Consider the following 26,207-nt stretch of genomic DNA (forward strand, 5'->3'; position numbering starts at 1 on the left):
GTAATCTGGGCATACGGCCTGGGGAAGTCATGGTCACAACTAATACACTGTACCTGGCCCTGTGTGTGATAACCTTTCAGCCGGTGTAAGCAGCCATAATACTGAGGATTGTGGAAACAATGATGTGCCCACATTCCCTCGCTTAGTAGAGTGAGTCACTGAGGAATAGAGTTGTTTCATATATGTTCACGCAAATTATAAAAGAGATTAGAAGAGATTAACATAAAACAACTTAATCTCTTAACTGTAAACTTTTCCACTCTTCTGAAAGTCACCAGAGTGAATGTACGATGCAACAAGGTAAAGTTACCCATAGGCACGGTATAAGTGTGAAAACAGGTAGACTGCTGGCATGTTATTGATATATTGAACAGTTCATCCCACATTTGTAAAGCCTCGTACACACGCAATGTTTATCGGCTGACCGATCGTCCAACTTTTGTCCAAGTTGTGTTTTGTTGGTTGGAATGTGCCTAGACTGCACACGAATTTTCTCGCCCAACAAAATTCTACTTCAGAAGTGATGTCATGTATTGGTTTGTTTTCTTTGTGTTTTTTCTTCTCTGAGCATGCCCAGACTTGCTCATCAGATTTTTCCCTGTCGAAATCTGTACTGACTGCACGAAAATCGGCCGTTGTGTTGACGGCCAACAAACATTTTATAGTCTGCACACCAGATTTTTTTTGGCCGAAAAGTCGGAGTTGGTTGTCGGAAGCATCATACTAACAAGCCAAAAATCGGCAGATCGGACGTTGGGCGAAAATTCCCTGCCAATTTTCGACGCGTGTGTACGGGGCTTTACTCTCAAACCAAGGTGCATGGAATCTGGTGGTACCACAACATCCAGAAAACTTGAAGAAGCTAGCACACCATGAAAGGACAATTCTTAAAAAGAAACTTAACCTCCCTGTGATCATTTTCAATTATTTTGCTGTGTTATGCTCAATACACATACTCACACAGTAAATCCAACACGGTCCTGCTGTGATCTACCGTTCCACAACTGCAAAGCAGGTCCCGCGCCACCATCTTCCTTTGTGTCACCAGGAGCCAGCTTCCTCTTCTAAGTGCTTGTAGCCATTCCTTCCAGATACGGAAGCACTGTGCAAAGTCCTCCAGCGCTGTGTGTCCCCTGCTCCTGTAACTACCTGGGTTATAAAATGTGCAAATGCAGGAAGCTCCAAGAGCAGGGACACATTATTATTGCCAAGGCAAGGGGCCTGGAAAAAAGAAAAGTAAGTACGCGCCAAAAATAAAAAAATGGCAATCCAGTGAGGTAAAGTGTTTCTAGTGAGTCAACGTCCAATTTAGCGATTACTTAAAAGAGCATAGTAGTGAAAATTCCATCCCGACTAATTTTTCATGGACATGGACTTTCTCAAGGTGACAGAACCTGTCTGTCCCTGAAACATCAGCATGGATGTATTTTTTTTACTACTATGCAGCTTTGAATAAAGGTAGGAAATTGGATTTTTGGTGTGCTTACTTTTCTTGATCATATGTCTGTTGGTGGACCGGGACTACTTTGGCGGGCTGTCAGAGCTGTAAAGAACCCAAGTTGACATTTTGATTCATCCTATCAGTATCCTCAGTGTGGCAGACTCTTTTCTGGACTAATCATTTTCCATTGTCAGAAAGGAGTTCTCAGGCCTAAGCAGTGATTTATGGGGGTTTTCTCTACCTTTTTAATACAGAGGAACCCTTGAATTAACTTTCAGGAACCAATTCTAATAATTACTGTAGCTACAGCTTATGGTACAGCATGTTGGTCAGTGGGAAGAATGCCCTTTTAACAGTTAGCGTAAATGATAATTGGTGTCAGTGGTGACTAATCTGAGAGGTAGAATTTTCTCTTTGCTCTAGGAACTCCTAGAAAGCTCTGGCACCCTGGATGGGAAAGACTTAGATCAGTGCTTTAAAAGATGCAGATTGGAATGCAATGGTGTTATATATGGCCTTCTATGTGAACCTGCAGCTGGCCGTTGCTTTCTGTACTTATGCAACTATCCCTTCTTTGTAAGCATGGCAGTATTAATGTATTTAGAATTTCCCAGAACAATTTCTTCTGCTGGTGTAATTAACTCTGGTTGGACTGGAAGGGAGTGGATCTTGTCCTGAAATGTGCAAGAAAAAAAAAAATAAGTATCACATTCAGTACTCAACTGTGCTACTATATGTGCACTAAAATGGCCCAATTTTCCTTTTTCAAACCTCGAAACACAGATTGAATTTGAAATATTGAATGCACAGAGTATGACATCCCCAACAATGTTCTTTGGTGGGATATATATTGTTTTTCTTGGACTGATCATAGCATTATAGGAAAGGCTTCTGCCACTACATTTTGGTCATGTCAGCAGCTGTGCTGTCAATTAGTAAGGCAACTGAGGATGAAAGAGAACTGGCCATATTGACTGGTGTATGAGAACTCCTCCAGGTTTTACATTCCTGATCCATTAACAGGGGATCCATGCCAGTGAGTGCCTAAAAAAGTGTCACTTTGGGTTTTTTGGGTCCATAGGTTTGCTTTAAATGTTTAGCAGCTACGGATCACGTTATGAAGGTTAATCTGCCACTTTTTATTTGTAAAATGATCAACAAGAGTCATAGTTTACATACAATGTTTAGAGGTGCTGTTAATTGTGATTTAGAGGATTAGTTGTTTTTGATGTTTTCTCCATAACTACATTTATTGTAGCTTAGGAACCAGTTCCACAACATCATTAATTCTAATAGGTGCATGTTAAAATAACACATGGATGCTCCAAAGGCTGTGTAACCTAGTTGTCATGGTAAATATGAGCTGTACATGGCTTCCGGCTTTACACAGCTTTTACTGGAATTGACATAGGTGCAATGGTTAATGATGTCAGAACAGTCTATGAAGCCACCTGTCAAATACTTTGTTTAGATATATGATAATAATCAGCTGCCCCACAATTTTTGGTTGGATTGTGTGATGATCTCTTTCACGTGTATGAGGTAGCATTATTCTCTATGGCCAACCAGTTTATGGAAAAAGATCCATCACACATTTGGAAACATTGTATGATTGCTACTGTCGCCCTCCTCCCAGTTACCCACAGTTGATCCAGAGGAAGGTAAAAAAAACAATAAGGGCTCTTTCACACGGTCCGCCTCCGTAGGCGGATCCGTGCTGCTCAGCGGGGATCGATCCGCCGATCCCCGCTGAGCCGGCGGATGACAGCTCCATCTCCGCTTGCAGTGCTGAGAGGGAGGTGTCACAGCTCCCGCTGCTCTCTATGGGGGACCGCCTGTCCGCTCTCATCCGATCCGATCCCTGAACGGATGGAAAAATAGGGTTTCCATCCGTCCAGATTTCACGGACAGGATCGGATACGGATGGCAGTGGGTGTCAGTGGAGGTGTCTCCGCTGACATCCGCTGCCCCATAGAGCTGCATGGAGGATCCGATCAGATCCGCCTAAAAAACTGACAGGCGGATCTGAAAGAGCTCTAAAGCATTATCCAACTTGTTCCAGCAGAGGAAAGAATTCCTTCCTCATCCCCCCCAGAGGCAATCAGATATTCCCTGGATAAACTTTACCTATAAATATTAGTATCCAGTTATATTATGTGCATTTAGGAAACAATTCAGGCCTTTTTTAAAGCAATCTACTAAGCTGGCCAAAGCCAGTTTTTTTAGGGAGTCTATTCCACATTTCCACAGCTCCTACTGTGAAGAAGCCTTTCCGAGTTTGGAGATGAAATCTCTTTTTCTCTAGACATAAAGAGTGTCCCCTTGTCCTCTGTGATGACCCTAAAGTGAATAACTCTGCACCAAGTTCTGTATCCCCCTTTACCGCCTACTCTCAAGAGAGAATAAACCCAGTTCAGCTAATCTCTCCTCATAGCTGGGCTCCTCCATGCCTGTTATCAGTTTGGTTGCTCTTCTCTGCAATTTCTCCAGTTCCCCAATATTTTTTTTATGACCTGGTGCAAAAAAACTGACCTGTAAATTCCAGATGAGGTCTTACTAATGATTTATACAGGGGCAAAATTATCTCTCTCTCTCTCTCTCTCTCTCTCTCTCTCTCTCTCTGTCTCTCTCTCTCTGTAGTCCATACCACTTTTAATACAAGAAACCTAATTTGCCACACAGTTGCTCAATTAAACAGTGCATTGAGGTTGGATTGTAAGTTGGAGACATCCTATAAGGATACTTATATTTTCTTTGCTACCCACTGCTCCACTCAGCCATCAGAAGCCCTGTGTAAGCTCTGAGTTACCCCAGCCAGCTGATAGAAGTCCCGTGTAAGCTTTGAGTGGTTCCAGTCAGCCATCAGAAGCCCTGTGTAAGCTCTGAGTTACTCCAGACAGCTGCCAGGAGTCCTGTGTAGCATTGAGTTGTTCCAGTCAGCCACCAGGAGCTTGAGTTGCTCCAGTTAGCTGTCAGGAGCACTGTGTAAGTTCTGGGTTGTTCCAGTCAGCTGTCAGAAGCCCTATGTAAGCTCCAAGTTGCTCCAGCCAGCCTCCACGAGTACTGTGTAAGCTCTGAGTCACTCCAGTCAGCCATCAGAAGCCCTATGTAAGCTCTAAGTTGCTCCATTCAGCCATCAGGAGTCCTGTGTAAGCTCTGAGTTGCTCCAGTCAGCCATCAGGAGTCCTGTGTAAGCTCTGAGTTGCTCCAGTCAGCCATCAGGAGCCCTGTGTAAGCTCTGAGTCGCTCCAGTCAGCCATCAGGAGCCCTGTGTAAGCTCTGAGTTGCTCCATTCAGCCATCAGGAGTCCTGTGTAAGCTCTGAGTTGCTCCAGTCAGCCATCAGGAGTCCTGTGTAAGCTCTGAGTTGCTCCAGTCAGCCATCAGGAGCCCTGTGTAAGCTCTGAGTCGCTCCAGTCAGCCATCAGGAGCCCTGTGTAAGCTCTGAGTTGCTCCATTTAGCCATCAGGAGTCCTGTGTAAGCTCTGAGTCGCTCCAGTCAGCCATCAGGAGTCCCGTGTAAGCTCTGAGTAGCTCCAGTCAGCCATCGGGAGCCCTGTGTGAGCTCTGAGTTGCTCCAGTCGGCCATCAGGAGTCCTGTGTAAGCTCTGAGTCACTCCAGTCAGCTGACAGAAGCCTTGTGTAAGCTCTGAGTTGCTCCATCAGGATCCTTGTATAAGCTCTGAGTTGTTCCAGTCAGCTATCAGGAGCCCTGTGTGAGCTCTGAGTTTCTCCAGCCATAGTTTACACAAGGCTGAAGTCTCTCCTTATGCTTGGTGATTGCCCCCATGCTCTCACACGTAGAGTGTGGGTTATTGTGGGGGTGGGGGGTTAAAGCAAACCTGTTGCTTTGCCTTGCATTGGCACCTTGGTGCTTTGCTGTTGAGCTGGCACCTTTAGTAGCAAGTCAGCAGTAAGGGGCTCATTTTACTGTCCTGGCAGGAGAAGCAATGGCATTGGGTACCCAACTAAAATGCACAGGAGAAAAAAAAGTGTTTAAAATATGATTGCTGTTATACAGAATATATTAGGATTACAGTCTTTTTGTGCTTAGTATAGTTATCACTTCTGTCTGGCAAATAAAATATAGCTGATAATAAAATCAACTGAGCCGTTGATGTGTATCTATGAGATTTAATCAGTATCAGCAGAACTTGCACTAAAATGAACCTGTAAATTAGTATGTGTCACACTGTATAAACTACATGCTAGCAGACTTCTCCATATTATTTCTAAGTAATACTATATATTTCTTTCCAGACATCACATTAGGAGAGCTTTCATTATTGAACATAAACTGTGATTATGCTTCCCGCTGGGTCATTCCCTACAAGGCACTCATCATTTTAGAAACCAGCTTTGTACTATGAGTACAAAACACAGAACACTCTTCTTCTTGCAGGGCAATGTAACAAGTAATAGCTTGTCCATAAACCCCCTTAACCACCACTGCTGATGCTTCCCTTTCCCGCACTCCTCTGCTGCCCCATTTGATCGTCTGAGCAAAGTAAAATAGTCTGTAGATAGAGGTATGGGGGAGCATGTGACTCCCTCCCTTTTCTCCCACAGTGCAGTGATTGGTGTTTGAGTGCCCAATCACCGGTGTAAAAATAAATTACCTGTTGATACCGTGTCTGTTGAGTTGCATTTTTCTGCCCACCACCACACATGTATAGTGTGAACAAAGCACGCAAAAAACAATTGTGTGCAGAAAAACGCAGCTCAACAGGCATGATGTGAACAAGCCCTTAGAAAAACACTGCAATAATAATATAAAATATGTGTTGACTGTAGAGCTGCACGATTCTGGATAAAAATAGAATCATGATTTGATTGTAACATCTTATACATTTTTCAAAAAAATTGGCTAACTTTACTATTTCGTTTTTTTAATTCATTGAAGTGTATTTTTTCACAAAAATGCTTTTGAAAGACTTCTGCGCAAATACAGTGACGTAAAAGATTGCAACGATCACCATTTTATTCTCTAGGGTCTCTGATAAAAAAAAAAAAAAAAATAATATATATATATATATATATATATGTATATAATGTTTGGGGGTTCTAAGTAATTTTCTAGCAAAAAATTCGGATTTTAACTTGGAAGCAACAAGTGCCAGAAAAAGGCTTCGTCTTTAGGAGGTTAAACTGCTCTCACTTAGGGTCCTTTCACACGGGAGCGGACCGTTTTTGGATCCGATCCGGCACTTTTGGCTTTTTTTTTTACGGACACAGATGACACTTGTGTCATCCGGTCCGTATGTCCGTATATCACCCCATCCGTTTGCAGATGATAAATGGAGATTATGCATGTCAATGGGATTGCGGATGACAAAAAAAACGGAACTGATCGGAAAGGACGCAAATCGGATATCAGCGAATGACCAGCCGCTGACATTCGCAAAAAATGGTATGAAAAACTGACATACGGACTGCCTGTGTGAAAGGACCGTAAGGCTCCTTTCACACACTCTGTCCGTCGGACGGAGTCCGTTTTTCTCAGCGGGGGATCGATCCGCCGATCCCCCGCTGAGCAGGAGGATGACAGCTGTGTCTCCGTGCTGTGTGCGGAGACACAGCTATCAGTTCCCCATGCATCTCTATGGGGGAAATCGGATGAGACCGGACCTTTGGTCCGTTCTCATCCGATCTCATCCGATCCACTGGACGGATGGAAAATAGGGTTTCCATCCATCCAGATTTGACGGATCGGGTCGGATGTCAGCGGACATGTCTCCGCTGACATCCGATGCCCCATAGGGATGCATGGGGGGACCGTTCAGATCCGCCAAAAAAACGGACAGGCGGATCTGAACGGTCCGCCTGTGTGAAAGGGGCCTTACAGAAGGAAGTTCATTCCTTTGATTTAAAAGAACGAGAAGATACATTAGGCCCCTTTCACACTTATGCGACGCGATTTTGCGGCGCGATTTTGACGCGACTTTGACGCGATTTTGACGCGATTTTGAAAGCTATGGCTATGGCTCAGAACGCAATCAAATCGTGGCAAGGTAGTGCAGGAACTACTTTGAAGTCGGTGCGACTTCAAAACGCACTGATATGAATGGGGCTCATTGGAAATAATGGAAAACGACTTGTCATGCGATTTTGCGGTCCAAAATCGCGGGACAATTTCGCACTAGTGTAAAAGGGGCCTTATAAAACATTGTGTTTATAGTTATCTAGCCGCCTTAACAATGTTGATAAATATTTGCCCAGAGGTTTTTCTTTTTTTTTTTTTTGACAGCTTAGAATTAGCAGAGAACTGCTCTGTAAGAATTGAGGACATAATTTTTTAAGATCGTGAAGGGGGGGGGGGGGGGTGAATCGAGATTGCAATATTTTAACGAATAATCGTGCAGCTCTTAGCTGACTGCAAAGTAATTTCCCTTTTAAAGTCACAGCTGGAGCTGGTATATTGTGGTGCAGTTTTGAGTGTTTTGATTTTAAAGAAAGTAGTCTTGGGTTCAGTTCTCATCAATAAAGCAATCAATATTGAGATATGTTTTTGCTGCCTATGTATTTGTGGGTTATTTGCAAGTGCTTTGGTCTCTTCCCATATGGTTGATCATTGATAATGGACTGTAAGCTCCGGCGTAGGACTGATGTAAATAGTTGTATGGACACTCTAAAAAGTTGCAGAATAAGTTACAGTGCCTTGAAAAAGTATTCACACCCCTTGAAATTTTCGATATTTTGTCATGTTACAACCAAAAACATTATTGCATTTTATTGGGATTTTATGTGTTAGACCAGCACAAAGTGGCACATAATTGTGAAGTGGAAGGAAAATGATAAATGGTTTTCAACATTTTTCACAAATAAATATCTGAAAAGTGTGGCAGGTTTTTGTTGCTGTCGGCCCTGTTAGGGGATTCAACCTCTGTATTGTCATGTTTACCAGATCAGAAAATCCTTACTAAAAATGATAGGACTATAGATGAATATAGCTGCTGCTATCACCTAAATGTGTTCCCACTTCAAGATATAAAACGTGAATATGTGATAGCGCTGCCAATGAAAAAAACACATTAAAAAAAAAAAAAAAACATAATAGATAATATGAAAAACAATAAGCTATACAACCGGGTGCTAACAATAAGAAGGTGCAGTGCAAAGAAGACTTCACTAAATGCCTTAACCGGTTGCCGACCGCCGCACGACTATATACTGCGGCGGTCAGCCCCGGCCAGGCAGAGTGACGTATCGGTACGTCACTCGCCTGTCACTGACTTGCGAGCCTATCGCGGGCGGGCGCGCGCCTCGGCGCGGCTCGTTCACAGGCAAGTCAGTGCGTGTGACCGGCGGACTCGATGTCCGCCAGTCACACTGCGATCGCTCCTGTGAAGGGAGAAAGACAGAGCAGCTTGTGTAAACAAGCTGCCTGTCAGTTCTCCCTGTGTAAAAGTAAAGATCTGACCGTCCTACTATGTAGAACGGTTGATCTTTGCTTTTACACCAATAGGAATGTCCCTACACAGTAGAAAGCACGCCCCTAGGACACACTTAACCCCTCCCTGTCCAATAAAGTTAACCCCTTCCCTGCCAGTGTCATTTTTGCAGTAACAGTGCATATGTATAGCACTGATTACTGCAGTAATGTCACTGGTAACCCCAAAAGTGTCAAAAATGTCAGTCAAGGGTCCGATCTGTCCGCCGCAATGTCGCAGTACCGAAAAAAAAATCGCAGATCGCCGCCATTACGCGTTAAAAAAAAAAACACCAAAAATGACAAAAATCTTTCTCTTTGTTAGTAAACGCGATAACTTTTGCGCAAACCAATCAAAATACGCTTTTTGCGATTTTTTTTACCAAACATAGGTAGCATAAAACAAATTGGCCGAAAAATGTTAAAAAATTTTGATTTTTACTTTTTTTTTTGGGGAATTTCATATAAAAAAATGTGAAAAATATTGTTATTTTTGCAAAATTTACGCTCTTTTTTTGTTTATAGCGCGTGATCAAAAAATCGCACAGGTGATCAAATACCACCAAAAGAAAGCTCTGTTTGTGGGAAAAAAAGGACGTCAAATTCGTTTAGGTACAGCGTCGCACGACCGCGCAATTGTCCGTTAAAGTCACGCAGTAAAAAATCGCAAAAAAACCCCTGGTCCTTTAGCAGCCAAATCCTCCGGGGCTTAAGTGGTTAAAGTGCAATCCAAAATAAACAACTCCAAAGGTGCAGAGAACATGTGCAAAAGTCCAACGTCTCTTTTGAATGAAAGTGCATACAGTGCCTTGCGAAAGTATTCGGCCCCCTTGAACTTTTCAACCTTTTGCCACATTTCAGGCTTCAAACATAAAGATATAAAACTGTATTTTTTTGTGAAGAATCAACAACAAGTGGGACACAATCATGAAGTGGAACGAAATTTATTGGATATTTCAAACTTTGTTAACAAAAAAAAAACTGAAAAATTGGGCGTGCAAAATTATTCAGCCCCTTTACTTTCAGTGCAGCAAACTCTCTCCAGAAGTTCAGTGAGGATCTCTGAATGATCCAATGTTGACCTAAATGACTAATGATGATAAATAGAATCCACCTGTGTGTAATCAAGTCTCCGTATAAATGCACCTGCAATGTGATAGTCTCAGAGGTCTGTTTAAAGCGCGGAGAGCATCATGAAGAACAAGGAACACACCAGGCAGGTCCGAGATACTGTTGTGGAGAAGTTTAAAGCTGGATTTGGATACAAAAAGATTTCCCAAGCTTTAAACATCCCAAGGAGCACTGTGCAAGCGATAATATTGAAATGAAAGGAGTATCAGACCACTGCAAATCTACGAAGACCTGGTCGTCCCTCTAAACTTTCAGCTCATACAAGGAGAAGACTGATCAGAGATGCAGCCAAGAGGCCCATGATCACTCTGGATGAACTGCAGAGATCTACAGCTGAGGTGGGAGACTCTGTCCATAGGACAACAATCAGTCGTATACTGCACAAATCTGGCCTTTATAGAAGAGTGGCAAGAAGAAAGCCATTTCTTAAAGATATCCATAAAAATGTTTGTTTAAAGTTTGCCACAAGCCACCTGGGAGACACACCAAACATGTGGAAGAAGGTGCTTTGGTCAGATGAAATTTTTCAGTTTTTTATATGTTAAAAAAGTTTGAAATATCCAATAAATTTCATTCCACTTCATGATTGTGTCCCACTTGTTGTTGATTCTTCACAAAAATCGACAGTTTTATATCTTTATGTTTGAAGCCTGAAATGTGGCAAAAGGTCAAAAAGTTCAAGGGGGCCGAATACTTTCGCAAGGCACTGTATATTAGTCACTCGGTGTGTATCTTCTCCTTTGATCTTGTGCTCAGATCCCCAGGTGAAGTGACTGCTCACCTCCATTTTAGACCCGCAAGGGGTCAGCAGAGCAAATATAAAAGTACTCTCTGGCGTCCAATCTCTATGCGGCTCTACTCTGCTTAGAAATACTCCAGGGTAGCATAAGGAAAGAAAGAGGCAATCTCCAATAGTGCAGTACCCAGGTTAGTAGCTTCAATAAGCTACAATCCCAGCTTCATACATTAGACTCACATTTATTAAAAGTAAACACAGCATGCATAAAAACAATTACAGCAGTTCTCACATGTACAGCTTTAATCCTGCCCACCGCTTAGTACCTCTACGCGTTACGCCACATCCCACGTGGCTTCAACTGGAGGATAAAAAAAGTTGTTTATTTCGCATTGCACTTTAAGTCATTTAGTGACCTCTTCTTTGCACTGCACTTTCTTATTGTTAGCACCCGATTATATAGCTTATTGTTTTTCATATTCTCTATTATGTTTAAATATTTTTCTTTTTTGTATTTTTCCTTAGCAGCACTATCACATATACCATATGATCCCAAATTTTAGGTTTTCTTCAGAACAGGAATAAAGGAGAAATCTTCCAATGGGAACATTAGGGACTCCGTCACCTTGGCTATGGGACAGGAAGTACAAGGAACTGGGACAGAGATTGCAAAAATGACTGACTGGGGTTATAACCCTCCCTTACAAAATGAAAACGGGTTTTGCCTTTAGTTCTACTTTAACTCAATATTCCTTTACTCATCTTAATCATGCATTAACATTTTAAGGATGATGGGTGAATGTATCCTAAAGTAAATAACTCCTTACAATGTCCCATTTAGCATTATATTTATCAGTAAGTAAAGTTTACTTAAAGTAATCAGGTAACTCTTAAGACTTCTATTTCCTGTAATCCGCGGAGGTGATTATTCTGGTATATAGAGAAGATTCAGGAGTTCTGGCACTAAAGCTCCCTCTCCATGCTTGGCTAGTAAAACATGTCTTGGCTAGGCAACCCTCTTATTTGTCATTCCCCCTGCACCACTTTCTAAAACACTTTATTGTTCATTTAATCCCTTAACAGGCCTTTTTATGTTCAGTGGATTCTGCCCATTGATTTTTAAAGTGTAAGCGTTGATTGAGAAGCTCGCTTGACCACTTTATTGTTCCCGGTAAGGGTTAAATCTCTTTGGCTCCCCTTGCTTCTCCCAGTGTTTGCACTGCGCTGAGAGATAATGTTTGCAATTTACAATACCAAATCCTACAGCGGAACAGGAAAGCGAAAAGCAATCGGTTATATAAAGGGCAGCTACGTTTACTTCTGATCCTTCCATGGTGTTGGAAACTCTATGCAGCCTTATGATTCTAAAGCAGACCCTTCAGTAAGGTTAATAGTCTGTACGAATAAGTACCCAACAGCTCACAATATTCAGCAAATGTATGTTTCTAAAAAGAAAAGGTACCACTACCTCTTATAATTAAAGAGGAACTTTATTCCCTTAAAGCTAGCCCCCTGCCCCCCCTTGCCATCTTTTGGAGTCTGATGTGCACAGATGGGCCAAGGGGCTCTGCTTGGCCTTCAGGTCCTGGCATGGCCCTGCAAGGACATCTGTGCATGCGTGCGCAGGGGTGAGTGTTGGAATTCCATAGCGGTGCTGTCTTCATGCATGCACGGTGAACCTGCACAAGCCCTGTGGCACATTTGCAAACGCACAGAATCAGGGGGCCATTGTCATTTTCTCCTAGGCGAGAAAGACGGGAGTGCTGTGTTGCAGAACAAAAAGCCAGTAAGCCCTGGTTCACACTTATGCGAGTGCGGGGTTCGCATGTAATGTCGGAGCGCACTGCTCCTTCATTACATGCGATCGGCTGTGCGGTGCGAGTTCAGCCATACAGTTTGTATGGCTAAATTCGCACCGCACCCGCAGCAAACACGCACAGGACCCTTTTTTGCAGCCGCATCAGGATCAGATCGCACAGCGGTTCACACTTGTGCGATCCGATCCTGTGCGAACTGCAAGATCGCAGTGCGATATGCGCTCAAACTGGGGGTGTTGTTAAGATTACATTTACACCCCCAGCGTATCGTATATGGCAGTGTGAACTGCCGGGGGTGCGTGTGCGATGCGGGAACAGGCTGCGGATTCGCAGCCTTCCCGCATCGCATAAGTGTGAACCGGACCAAAAGTTAGAAAATTTTCAAATGTGAGAGGGAGAGGTGAGAGAAGGCAGGGGAAAAGAAAGTTTTATTGAGGGTGAAGGTCTGCTTTAAAACTCATCCCCGGTAAAAGAAAACCCTTGCCTGCATTGCGTGGGTTGAATGTTAATTGATGTCTAAAGCAGGGGTCTTCAAATTATGCCCCTCCAGTTGTTCAGGAACTACAATTCCCATCATGCCTAGTCATGTCTGTGACTGTCAGAGTTTTACAATGCCTCATAGGATGTGTAGTTCCGCAACAGCTGGAGGAGTTTGAGGATCCCTGGTCTAGAGGATGGGGAAAGCAGTTTTACTAACCTGTTTCTCTGCTGGCCAGGCAGATGGCACTCCTCTACGCTCCAAAGGTGGACTGTTCCTAAATGTCCTTACTTCCAGTGTGGGGCTATCCGTGAATCAGTCTTTATGATGACAGAGGAGTTTGGACTGCCAGAGTATGGGGGAGAGGAGGCTATGGGGACCTGTTTAGCATAGCAGAAATGTCTGCTGAAGCACAGAAAAGGGGTAAGTTAAACTGCTTTTTCAAGTCCCCTAGACAGAAATGCAGGGTGGATAAAAATCTGATTTTTTTAAAAAAAATCAGATTTTTTATTTAAATCTTTTTTTATTTTTTTATTTAAATCAGATTTTTTTTGATTTTTATCAAATTTATTTTAATAAAATGCTTTTGGAGTAAAAATCTATCTAAAGATAGTTTTCTATTTAAAATACATTAATAATTTATTTGTTCTGCATGAAATGGAGCTTAGTTTTGTAGCATGAGGCTGTATATTCTGCAATATTTACATTTTTGGTAAACTCATTCAATGAATCCAAGCTCTGCAAGCTAAGATAACATGCACTGCATGGATGCATTCACACAATTTTGCAGTAACCATTAGATAAAACAAAGTTCAGGAATATTCCTTTATCCCATTGTTTTGCAAATCTATGTACACTACAAACTGTATGATTAAATAGGTTCTGATAGCGCTGTTTTACTAACCTGACAGCCTATTATTCTAAATAGAAAACCTTCATTTTGTTTGCAAATATGAAAAATTCTAACTACCATAAAGAATAAGTATCAAGAACAAAGACAAAAAAACAAAAACAAAAAGTTGGGACTTTATATGAGGCACTGCCCATCTAAGGCTAGATGCCTCCATCCCTGATCATGTAGATATAGAGGGGGAGGGAATAAAATAGATAACTAAAAGGATACAATGGAATTGGCATGATGAGTAAGGTAAAATATAATAGATAATATAATCTGTAACATAATATTGGTATTACTCTTGAACAAACAGCCGATAACCCAGCATTACTAATAAGATAAAACAGGAAGGGGGGGGGGGGGGAACTGGACTTTGTATGAAGTGTGTGGAGTCGGTTGGCATATAAAATAGTACAGTCACTTGGTATACAGTAAACAATTTAATAATGAATATTGTCATAATATAACATTACAGTGGATGCATGATACATACATGTGACAATTAAATCAATGAGGCAATAGAGAACATGAAAATGCCAAATCATACAGAGCTAATGGGATATACATTGGAAAGGAAAAGTCATTGATGATAAGCATTTATAAAATCCAAATATTAAATAATTTTGTAGAGGATGCATCAATATCGTGGATAATTTTCACTTCATCAGGAGCAGATGCATCCAAAATCAATACTCAAAAGCAGGGTCAAATGAAGATGTTGTGGACAGTAGTCCAAAAGGCCAAGAGGACTGTGCCGGAAGCTGTAGGAGCCCGATCTGCGGCCAGGGCACACCAAATGGGCATTCCAAAGAGGGGTAAGTTAAACTGCTTTTTCAAGTCCCCTAGACAGAAATGCAGGGTGGATAAAAATCTGATTTACGTCATGTAAACAGTGGGCTGGCACTTGGAAGAGATATGCAAATATCAAAATTTCTTGACAGGTGGATGTCAGTCTAAAGGACGGCACATTCTTTGGCAGGCTGCATTTGTATGTTAACTGCGCTAACACCAACTACCACCAACATGGGATGCTGAGCTTCCATGAGTGAAATATGTGAAAGGTGAGGGCCAGTGACAATCAGGCTGTGGAGGGAGGAGCCAGATGATACGAGACATCCTCCAACCAGGCAACGGAGTGAGCTGTATCTGACTTGCTGCATCTTCTAATGCATGCAGTGAAAAGATCACATCAATACAATTTTATTTTTAGTTTTTTTTTTCCCCTTTATTTTCGTACAGCATCACTGGTTGCTAGGACACTGTCAGTTACACAGCCGACAACAGCCAGTGACATTGTGTTGCCGACAACATCTTACAACCAGTGATAGTGTGTGGCCCAGGAGCTGAGCATGCACTGAGGACGGAGTGTCCCCAGTATGAGTCTTAGTGTCCCTCCACCCACCTCCATTTGATAATTTCATCTATCTGTTTGAGACAAGTACATGAATCTGTCACAGGCATGAACATGTGTCATGCAGAGGCGTGACACCATTCTAAAGAGTGTATATAATAGGGAGTGCCTATAATAAAGAGTGCCTTTAATAAAAAGTGTCTATAATAAAAAGTGCTATAATACTCTTTATTATAAATTCCAAGGACTGTGTTTACTAAGCACTTGTATATTTATGTGAATGAGGTTGTGACTTTTTCTGGTGGTAATATGTATAATTGTCTTCCACTTTATGAGATGAGGTAGAACACCTAATGTAGGTTTATCTGGGCACAGGTTGTATATTGCAAAAAACTGAATTGTAAGAATCCAGAAGTGACTGGGAGCAAATCATGGCTTTAAATAAATAAACATTTTGTATTACACTGTATGATTCTGGAGGTTCTATGTGATATGAAGGCAGTGAGCTGTCAGATGATGAAACTCTAAATCATTGACGTTTGTCACTTTCAATATTTCAGGGTGGTCAAAGAAGAAATTTCAGATGACAACGCAAAGCTCCCGTGTTTTAACGGAAGAGTGGTGTCATGGGTAAGTGTTTGCAGCAGGAGAGACGGCATGTTGGCATCCTTGTGCCCCGCTTATATCATATGTACTTGTATATACATTGGTGCCACTTTGATTTAGCTAGACATCACTGCATTAATTCAGCAGAGCACTCCAAAGGAAAAAGACTGCCATAACCATTGTCAACCAATCACAGTGTAGTTGTATTAGTCTGCTTATTGTAGCTATGGGCTACAAAAGTCTTTCTCAACCTTTTTACCCCAGAGGAATCCGTGAAATAATTTTGGGTCTCAAGGAACCCTCACTAAGACCAATTCATTGATGATCAGTCGGAAAAGTGCCTCTTACATCGGTGGCTATTGGGAAGAATGCCCCCTTTACAGACACCTAAAAATATCATTGGGTCTATGCACCATGTTAAGTGGCATTGGCCTACAATCTATGCAGCAGCATCAAATGGGAGGCCAATCAGCAACAGGGCAAAGTGGTTCTGAGGGCTCAAGGTTTTTTCACCCCAATACATTCTTTGTATTAAAAAGTGGTAGTAAAGTCTTTTTTCTTAACTTGTGCCTACAGGTAAGCCTATACTAAGGCTTTCCTCTAGGTACAGTGAATATCTCCTAAACGTGCACTGTTTAGAAGATATTCATACTGCATGCAGCCAGTGACATCAAGGATGCAGTTTACTACTGCTTTAAGGTAAAAAAAATCCTTCTCTGCTGCAGCATCACCCCCAGTCCCCCTTATTCTTACCTGAGTCCAATCCGATCCAGCGATGTGCACAAGAGCTGTTGCTCTCGCCGTTGTCTCCCTCCTCATTGATTGGTCGCTGCTGTCAGTCAAATGCTGTGACAAGAGAGCAGGGGCAGGGCCTAGTTGCCCACTCTGTGTCAATAAACGCAGACTTGGCTGCTCGGAAGTGAGCCTGCTTGGGTGCCCCCATGGAAAGTGGCTTTCAATGGGGGCACTCACTGAAGAGGAGGGGCCTGTAGCGCTGGTGGGGGACTCCAGAAAGCAAGGATGAGGGCTTTTCTGTGCAAAACCATTGCAAAAAGCAGGTAAGTATACCATGTTTTGTTCAATTAAAAAAAAAAGTTTTTAGAAGGTTTAGGCTGGGTTCACACTAGCTGCGGCAGAGGCTTTCAGCATGGGTTCCGATGCGTCCCTGTTCTCTGTTTCAGGTGCGAATCAGGTCTGAATTTTTGCCTGAATTCATACCTGAAACGGACCAGAAGACACACAATGCAGACCGCAGTTGCCCCTGAGGTGTGTGAACCAGCTCCACTGAGAGCCAGACACACTCTCCTGTCTCTCTCCGGGGAAACCCACATCCAATTCACATAAGTGTAAACCCAGCCTTAATGTTAAGAAATGTTATTGTCAGCCAGAGGTCTGGGGAGCAAGGCACCACATCCCATAAACTAGAGAAGACAAACAAAATACAGAATGAGGACCTTTAGGGTGCCAAACAAAGATAATATACTACATCATGTTGAAAAATGTATATCAAATTTTATTAGATACATTGAAATAATTTTTACAAATAAAGATCACATGTGATACTGGTATACAGTACAGCGATAATTGCTCAACATGTTTTACCAGAAAATGGCTTCTTCAGGAGACTTTTTATTTTACTGTACAGGATAGTCACCCGGAGACGCCGCCAGATAAGTATGTATCCGTATAGGAGCCAAAAAACAAAAAGACAATGTCTTGTTAAGAGGATTTGTACCACTTGACTTTGGTTACATTTATTCATCCACTAGGAGGAGCCCAAGAGGCCTCATGCACATAACACCTCCTTCACTCCAGCAAATAATCTGACAAGCAGCTCCAAATGCTAAACAAGATGGGTAAAGTATGACAACAAAGGAATTCCTTTAGATAATTTCATTTGTTATACAGCTATTGGACAACTCGTTGAAACCAAACTACTGACATCCATAGGCAGGGCTGCTGATAAGGGGGAACCACCAGTCCTCCTGCACATGGGGGGGGCCCGAACAGAAGGGGGGATTACAGAAGGAAGCCTTGTGTGGCTCTCTGCAGCAGCTGAAAGCCTGATTCTCTCCCACCCACCGGCTTTCAGCTGCTGCAGGGAGAGACACAGGGCATTGTTTCTGTAATTGCTTCCCCCCTTCCCCTCCTTGTTCTGCATGCTTCTAATCCCCTGTGTGCCCCGCTGTCAGTCTGACACCCCCCTCCCCGTCCTGTAAAAAAAATAACAAATTGTAAAGAAAATATTTTTTAAACATTGAAATAAATCATTTAAAAAAATTGAAAAATAAAATAATTTTAGAAATGTAAAAAACAATTAAAAAAGGGCTAATTCACACAGGTCCCCTATTATGTTTGTGTCCACCAATAATGATTTTAGTGCATTTTAAGTGAAAATATTGCTTTGATATATTCGGGTGGGGGGCCCTGCCAGGTAGGCTGTACGGGGCCCCATGGTTTCTAACAGCAGCCCTGTCCATAGGCTAAACACAGGCCCTCTTGGGCTCCTCCTAGTGGATGAATAAATTTAACCAAAGTCAAGTTGTACAAATCCTCTCAGCAAGACATTGTGTTTTTTGGCTCCATACTATGACATGACAGATCTTCATTGTGGTGATATACTGATATCCTTTTGATGGTGATTTTTTGGCCCATATACAGATACATACTTAGCTGGTAGCTTCTCTGAGTGAACACATTGTACAGTAAAATTAAAAGTCTCCCGAAGAAGCTATTTTCTGGCGAAGCATGGTGAGCAGTTATCGCTGTACTGTATACCTGGATCGCATGTGATCTTTATTTGTAAAAATTCTTTTAACAAAAACAAAACTATCTTTTTAATGTATCTAATAAAATTTGATATTCATTTTTTAACATGATGTAGTATATTATCTTTGTTTGGCACCCATCCGTATTTTGTGTATTGTCCAGCCTTAATGTTACTTTAAGTAACCCCTAGCAAATTCTGAAGGAACCCAACAGTTCCACTGAAACCTGGTTGAAAATGACTCAACAACATTCTCATTTACATTATTATTGCATGATATTAATGAAGCCAAAATTCTACCCAAAGGGGACTTTTATTTTGAGTGCATTTGTACACAGTTCAACCTCCCACTGGGCTTCCAAATGCCTACAGGAGAGATGACTTCCTACATTGCTGCATCCATAATCTGCATACTGTCATCCTACATTGCTGCATCCATAATCTGCATACTGTCATCATACATTGCTGCATACATAATCTGCATACTGTCATCCTACATTGCTGCATACATAATCTGCATACTGGCATCCTACATTGCTGCATACATAATCTGCATACTGTCATCCTACATTGCTGCATACATAATCTGCATACTGTCATCCTACATTGCTGCATACATAATCTGCATACTGTCATCCTACATTGCTGCATACATAATCTGCATACTGTCATCATACATTGCTGCATACATAATCTGCATACTGTCATCCTACATTGCTGCATACATAATCTGCATACTGTCATCATACATTGCTGCATACATAATCTGCATACTGTCATCCTACATTGCTGCATACATAATCTGCATACTGTCATCATACATTGCTGCATACATAATCTGCATACTGTCATCATACATTGCTGCATACATAATCTGCATACTGTCATCCTACATTGCTGCATACATAATCTGCATACTGTCATCATACATTGCTGCATACATAATCTGCATACTATCATCATACATTGCTGCATACATAATCTGCATACTGTCATCATACATTGCTGCATACATAATCTGCATACTGTCATCATACATTGCTGCATACATAATCTGCATACTGTCATCCTACATTGCTGCATACATAATCTGCATACTGTCATCATACATTGCTGCATACATAATCTGCATACTGTCATCATACATTGCTGCATACATAATCTGCATACTGTCATCCTACATTGCTGCATACATAATCTGCATACTGTCATCCTACATTGCTGCATACATAATCTGCATACTGTCATCATACATTGCTGCATACATAATCTGCATACTGTCATCATACATTGCTCATACATAATCTGCATACTGTCATCATACATTGCTGCATACATAATCTGCATACTGTCATCATACATTGCTGCATACATCATCTGCATACTGTCATCCTACATTGCTGCATACATAATCTGCATACTGTCATCATACATTGCTGCATACATAATCTGCATACTGTCATACTGTAATGTTTCCTTTGCTTTACACAGCTGGTTTTGGCAGAAAGTTCCCATTCAGATGGTGGATCTCAGAGCACCGAGAGTCGCACAGACCTCCCTCCTCCGATTGAAAGAACAGGGGGAATCGGAGACTCCCGCCCGCCATCCTTTCAGTAAGGACTCCTTTTTATATCACAGCCTATATACCAAGCCTTATTCATCAATGTGTCTGAAAGAAGAGCTCGGCGTCTGTAGCAGACAATCATGTTAGTCCATGAAAAGAAATGTAACCCAGTGTCTGATGTAAATAAATTCTATTGTTGCCTATAGCAACCAATGAGGCTCATCCTTTCATTATCCCATTCTGCAGTGGGAGAAAAAGGAGGAGAATCTGACTAGTGTCTGTAGGAAACAAAAGCAATTTGCCTAAAGTTCTTTGATAAATTAAGTCTGCCTTGTTATGGTGGCAATAAGACAGTTGTTCTCTCGTTGGCTTTGATAAATGACGCTGACTGTCTGCCTCTACTGTCTATATTTGCTTTTCTTTAAACATTTCACGCTACATTATGTACAGATCATATATAGCCATGCCGGTGTGGAAACTATTGACCACTAGGTGTTGCTGTTGCAAATGAAATCACTTTGGCTTGAAGAGCTGGAGAAGAGTCGGAATGTTATATTGATATATTGTGTTCTTTATGGGCTCATTCACCCGGGCACTCAGTCCCATGCAGCAGTCAGGACCATTTGTCTACCTTTTTTTTCCATTTATGAGCTGTGTGCTGGCAGCCCAAAGAAAGTGAATGAGAAAGCAACGGCTGTATGGACCCACACAGCTAGGATTGACAGACATGCAGAGATGGATGCACAGACCTGGATGCATAGCCTGTGCATCCAAAAGTCTGCAGACATTCCTCCAAGTTATCCGGTTATTCAGAGTTGAGGTGTTCCCAGTAAAATATACTGTTAATGCTACAGAATACAACATTTTTTTTTAGAGAAGCGTGCTCTTTAACCACGGGGTAACAGTTTGGGAAAGGCCCTTTTTTGTTCCTGCATGACTGTAGGGTTGATTTACTAAAAGTAAACAGTCTGTGCATAGCAAGAGCACCCACAAGCAGGCCCGCTGATAGGGGGGGACCACCAGTCCTCCTGTAGGCACCCAGGGGGGGCCCAAAAGCATAGGGAATCCGTTTGGTCAGGCAGGGGGGCAAATACAAAAGAAAGCCCTGTGCAGCTCTCTGCAGCAGCTGAAAGCCAGTTTTCTCTCCTTCCTGCCAGCTTTCAGCTGCTGCGGGGAGCGAGACACCGGGCATCGTTCCTGTAATTGCTTCTCCAACACTAATCCCCCTACCTGTTCTGCCTGCTTCTGATCCCCCCTGCCTACTTGCCCCAATTTCACTGTGCCCCCCCCCCCCCCAGCGCTGCAGGCTTCCGTCCTGTAAATAAAATAACAAATTCTAAAAAAATAATAATTAAACGTAATAAATCATTTCAAAAAATTGTAAAATTAAATAATTGTTAACATTTAAAAAAAATTATATATATTTTTTTAAATGTAAAAAAACAATTAAAAATGGAAATGGCTAATTCACACAGGTTCTCTGTTATGTTTGTGTCTGCTAATAATGATTTTAGTGTGTTTTTAGTGAAAATATTGTCTTGATATATTCCGAGGGGCGGGCGGGGGCGGGCGGGCCCTGCCAGGTAGGGTGTAGGGGGCCCCACAACTGCAAGTGCAGTTGCTCTAGATCTGAGGGGAACAATAAACAACTTCATTTTTGCTTGCACATTATTAGATAATAGAAATCGGCAGAGCTTCCCCTCATTTCAGAGCTTCCCTTTAGATCTATAGCAAATACACTTGCAGTGCACTTCTAGTGCACAGTATATTTGCCTTTAGTAAATTAACCTCCGTGTCCATGTCCAAAGCTACCTCTATAAAGGCAAATTTGATTTTATAAAGGCAAATAGGCTCTTTGCCTGCCAAGGGAATTGTCCCTTAGTTCAGTACATGTGGTTTAAATTTATGTTGCGAAATATACACATTTACATGCAAGAAAAAGCACTATTTTTTTTTTGCACATGATTAAAGTATAGAAGTCAGTAGAGTTTCACCTCATTTACCAAGCTAAAGGAAAATGCCCTTGCACATTGAAAATTCACTTACAAAGTAAGCAGCCTGTTTGCCTTTAATAAATCAACCCCTTGGTTTAAAGAGTTTGGAGAGGAGGAAACTCGATTTGCCTGCACAGATCCTTGACCTCAACCCATACTGATCACATTTTTACTGCAAATGCGGGACATGGGTAAAGGAATAAATACGCAAAAAGACATTTCCGTGTTCGGAATATTGATGCTTTTATTATAGTAGAACTAAAGGCAAAACTTTTTTTTTTCCATTTTGGATAGAGTAAGGGAGGGTTATAACCCCTGTCAGTTTTTACGTCATCTGTGTCTCATTGCGGAGATTTCCCTTCACTTCCTGTTCCACAGCTAAAACAGGAAGTGAGAGGAAATCACTGCAAATTAAGGGAATTTCTTGGGGACACCTAGGTCACCAGAACTAATGCCCCCCATTGCAAGATTTCCCCTCTATTTCTTTTCTGGGGACAATCCAAAATTTGGTATTTTCTTTTACATTCACTTTTAATGATAATGGTAAACTGGACAAATAGAGAGGGGAGATCTCTCTAATAGGGGTGCAGACAGCAATAAAAGGTGACAGGTGTTATAATACATCTCCACTCTGTCCAAAAACAAAAAAGAGGGATACTTAAACCGCTTACCGACCGCTGCAAGTACATATACTGCGGCCGTCAGCCCCGTGCAGGCAAAGTGACGTACCGGTACTTCACTAGCTTGTGAGCCAATAGGGGGCGAGTGTGCACCGCCGGAGGCAAGCTCCCGCCCCCGCTCGTTCACGGACAACTCCGCGCAAGTGACCGGCGGACCCGATGTCCGCCGGTCACTCGCGATCGTCAGTTACAGAGGGAGAAAGGCAGGCAGCTAATGTAAACAAAGCTGCCTGTCATTCTCCCCTGTGTAACAGCAGAGATCATACGGTCCTGCTATGTAGGATCGTAGATCTCTGCTGTTACATGAAAAGCCACATCCCTGCACAGTAAGAAGCACTCCACTAGGGACACACTTAACCCCTACTTCCCCAATAAAGTTAACCCCTTCCCTGCCAGTGTCATTTTTACAGTAACAGTGCATATGTATAGCACTGATTACTGTAGTAATGTCACTGGTACCCCCAAAAGTGTCAAAAAAGTCAGTCAAGGGTTCGATCTGTCCGCCGCAATGTCGCGGTCCCGCAAAGAAAATCGCAGATCGCCGCCATTACTCGTTAAAAAAAAAAATTACAAAAATTTTTCCCTTAGTTAGTAAACGCAATAATTTTTGCGCAAACCAATCAAAATACGTTTATTGCGATTTTTTTTACCAAACATATGTAGCAGAAAACAAATTGGCCAAAAATGTTAAAAAAATTTTGATTTTTACATTTTTTGGGGGGGAATTTCATATAAAAAATGTGAAAAATATTGTTATTTTTGCAAAATTGTCGCTCTTATTTTGTTTATAGCGCATGATCAAAAAATCGCAGAGGTGATCAAATACCACCAAAAGAAAGCTCTGTTTGTGGGAAAAAAAGGACGCCAAATTTTGTTTGGGTACAGCGTCGCACGACCGCGCAATTGTCCATTAAAGTCACGCATTGCCGAATCGCAAAATAGGGCCTGGTCAGGAAGGGGGTAAAATCTTCCGGGGCTTAAGTGGTTAAAATGGCAGCTAACTCCAGCTATAGTTTTTTTTTTTTTCTTTTAGAATGAAAAACATATTAGAACCTCTGTCAGTTTTTCTGCTTCCTGTGTCCCAGTTGAAGCGTTTTCTTCCTGTACCCCTGGCAGCTGTTACTAGGACATCTCCCTGCTGGGGTCACAGAACATGCTAAACATCTGACAGCTTGCAGTTGGATGTCTTATGGGCCTGCCGAATCTTACTTGATACTTAGAGAGCAACGAAGGAGCGACATCTAGCTGGCCCAGCCAGCAGGTGAAGGGTAAATTGTCTCTTGATAATACTGTCCCTGGAATCAGGACAGTTCGTCTGATATGGCCTTAATACTGATGTCAAAGGCTGGACACCTAGAATGTTTTACTTAGTGCGGATATTTAGGAATATACCATAAGGGCCTGAACACTGATGACTGTGCCAGGCGAATGGTCTTGTTGCTGGCGACAACTTGCCAGGATCACTAAGAGACTGCTTACCTTTGCCTATAGAGTTGTTTGCTTGTTGACTTGACCATCGAGAAGTTGCTTCATCACTGCTCCCTCACTAGCCAGGAAGATTCTACAGCATTCTGTGCCAACGAGTAACTCTATAGTGTAAATGGCTGCCACATCAGGGTGATTCTGGGAAATGCCTTGTCCGACATAGTCCATAGGCAGTGTCATAAGAATGATGATCTAAGGACCCGCTTCCTTCTCTGGACCCACTTTGTGTTGTTTTGTCTACTAGCCTTGTCCCGGTACAACTTTGTGTTGACACGTTTCAATGTGACGTGCCATAAAGTGCTCTTCACTACTTCCCACAGATGTGGGACTGACTTATGTAGACTGGAGCTCACACATTTGATGCAAAAATTGAACAAACAAACGTCATCTTTCACTCTAGGAAAATCAGACAGCAAACCTGATTTGCACATACAGTCAACTATTTCACTTTTTCCCCATTGTTGGTAGATCATTCAGTTTGTTACTGTTAATATTTGCCATCTTTTTATGTATTCCAGTCCAAATGCTGGCAGCAGTCGCGATGGCCTTGACAATGAGACAGGAACAGATTCAGTTGTAAGCCACAGGAGAGAGCGCCATCGGCGGAAGAACAGAGAGGCTCATGATGACGGTATAGTGATCTCTGCCATGTGTCAGCTTCCATTCTATATGTATCAAATGTAGATTCATCATTGTAGTGGCACTTAGCAGATGGAGATATTGATTATGTCCTGACATGGGCAGATGGAGATATTGATTATGTCCTGACATGGGGCACTGTCCAGATCACATAAATCACTGCCTTGATTTTTTCCGTAATAGAATCTGTCAGCTGCATTACATAGCAAAAGCCGACCCAAGAAAGAACTGCGCCACCTTGTGTGCTCATCAGGGACAAACTAAATATTAAATTGCCACTGTCCCATCAAAGAACAATTAGCCACACTTCTTGTACAAATATACATATATAAAAGATATACCACCTTAACCCCTCAGAACAATTAAAAATTCCCATATAGCTCATCAAGAAGCCTTCTGACATAGATGGTGTATAGACCAACAAATGCATGTAAATTATTAAATAATTAAATAAACACTTAAAATATATAATATCAATTTTAAAGGAAATGCACTCATGAGCACCATATGACACCAGGGATGGCTGCAAAATTAGCTGGACACAATAGGGTTGATTTATATTACATAGAAACCAATCAGCTTCCAGGTTTTTTTGTCACAGCTTAATTAAACAAGCTGAAGTTAGAAGCTGATTGGCTACCATGCACACATCTGCCGCCAGATTTTGCACTCACATCCTAACATCAGTTTTAGTATATTAATCCCAAAATGCTTATCTAAATGTGTACCGATCTCCTATTTAACAAATGAATTGTGTACATCCACCAATACAGTTAAAGCATACAAGCAAGCTAAATAACATAAAAACAATAATTGCTGACATTGCAACACAAATGAGAACAAAATTGGCAACTAAACTGATCCCAAGGAGTCCGTAGCTTTTATAATGCTACAACAAGTTACTGGGGGAATCTGCAGATTATCTTCATGCACTGCATTACAAGAAACAGACTTAATCTAGAATAAATGTTGGGCATGGTATAAGTAGAATAGGATGGCCTGTCACAGAAAGTTTTATTTTTCTGAATATAACATCTTGGTTGCTCTGAAATATCTTTTTGAATAGTGTTGGATATTTCTGAATATTTTCGTAGTTTATTCTGGAAAAATCTGATGGTGGCGATTTAATTGTATTGATGCTGTTTTTTTTTTTCTTTTTTTATTTAGGTTTGTTATGTGAATCTTATTGTTATGG

General features: G+C 41.8%; 1 protein-coding gene across 5 annotated transcripts in view; it reads left to right on the forward strand.

The window, feature by feature from the left end:
* Positions 1–26,207, forward strand: part of DVL1 (dishevelled segment polarity protein 1) — a 257,298-nt gene that overhangs the window by 55,160 nt on the left and 175,931 nt on the right. For all 5 annotated transcript variants that reach the window (XM_082273771.1, XM_082273772.1, XM_082273773.1 and 2 more), the window contains exons 2-4: positions 15,838–15,907; positions 20,142–20,263; positions 24,892–25,004. In XM_082273771.1, the coding sequence (XP_082129897.1) occupies positions 15,838–15,907; positions 20,142–20,263; positions 24,892–25,004 (305 nt within the window). The remainder of the gene's footprint in view (positions 1–15,837; positions 15,908–20,141; positions 20,264–24,891; positions 25,005–26,207) is intronic.

Source organism: Pelophylax lessonae (genome assembly GCF_965119305.1).
Source record: "Pelophylax lessonae genome assembly, chromosome: 12".
Taxonomy (NCBI): Eukaryota; Metazoa; Chordata; class Amphibia; order Anura; family Ranidae; genus Pelophylax; species Pelophylax lessonae.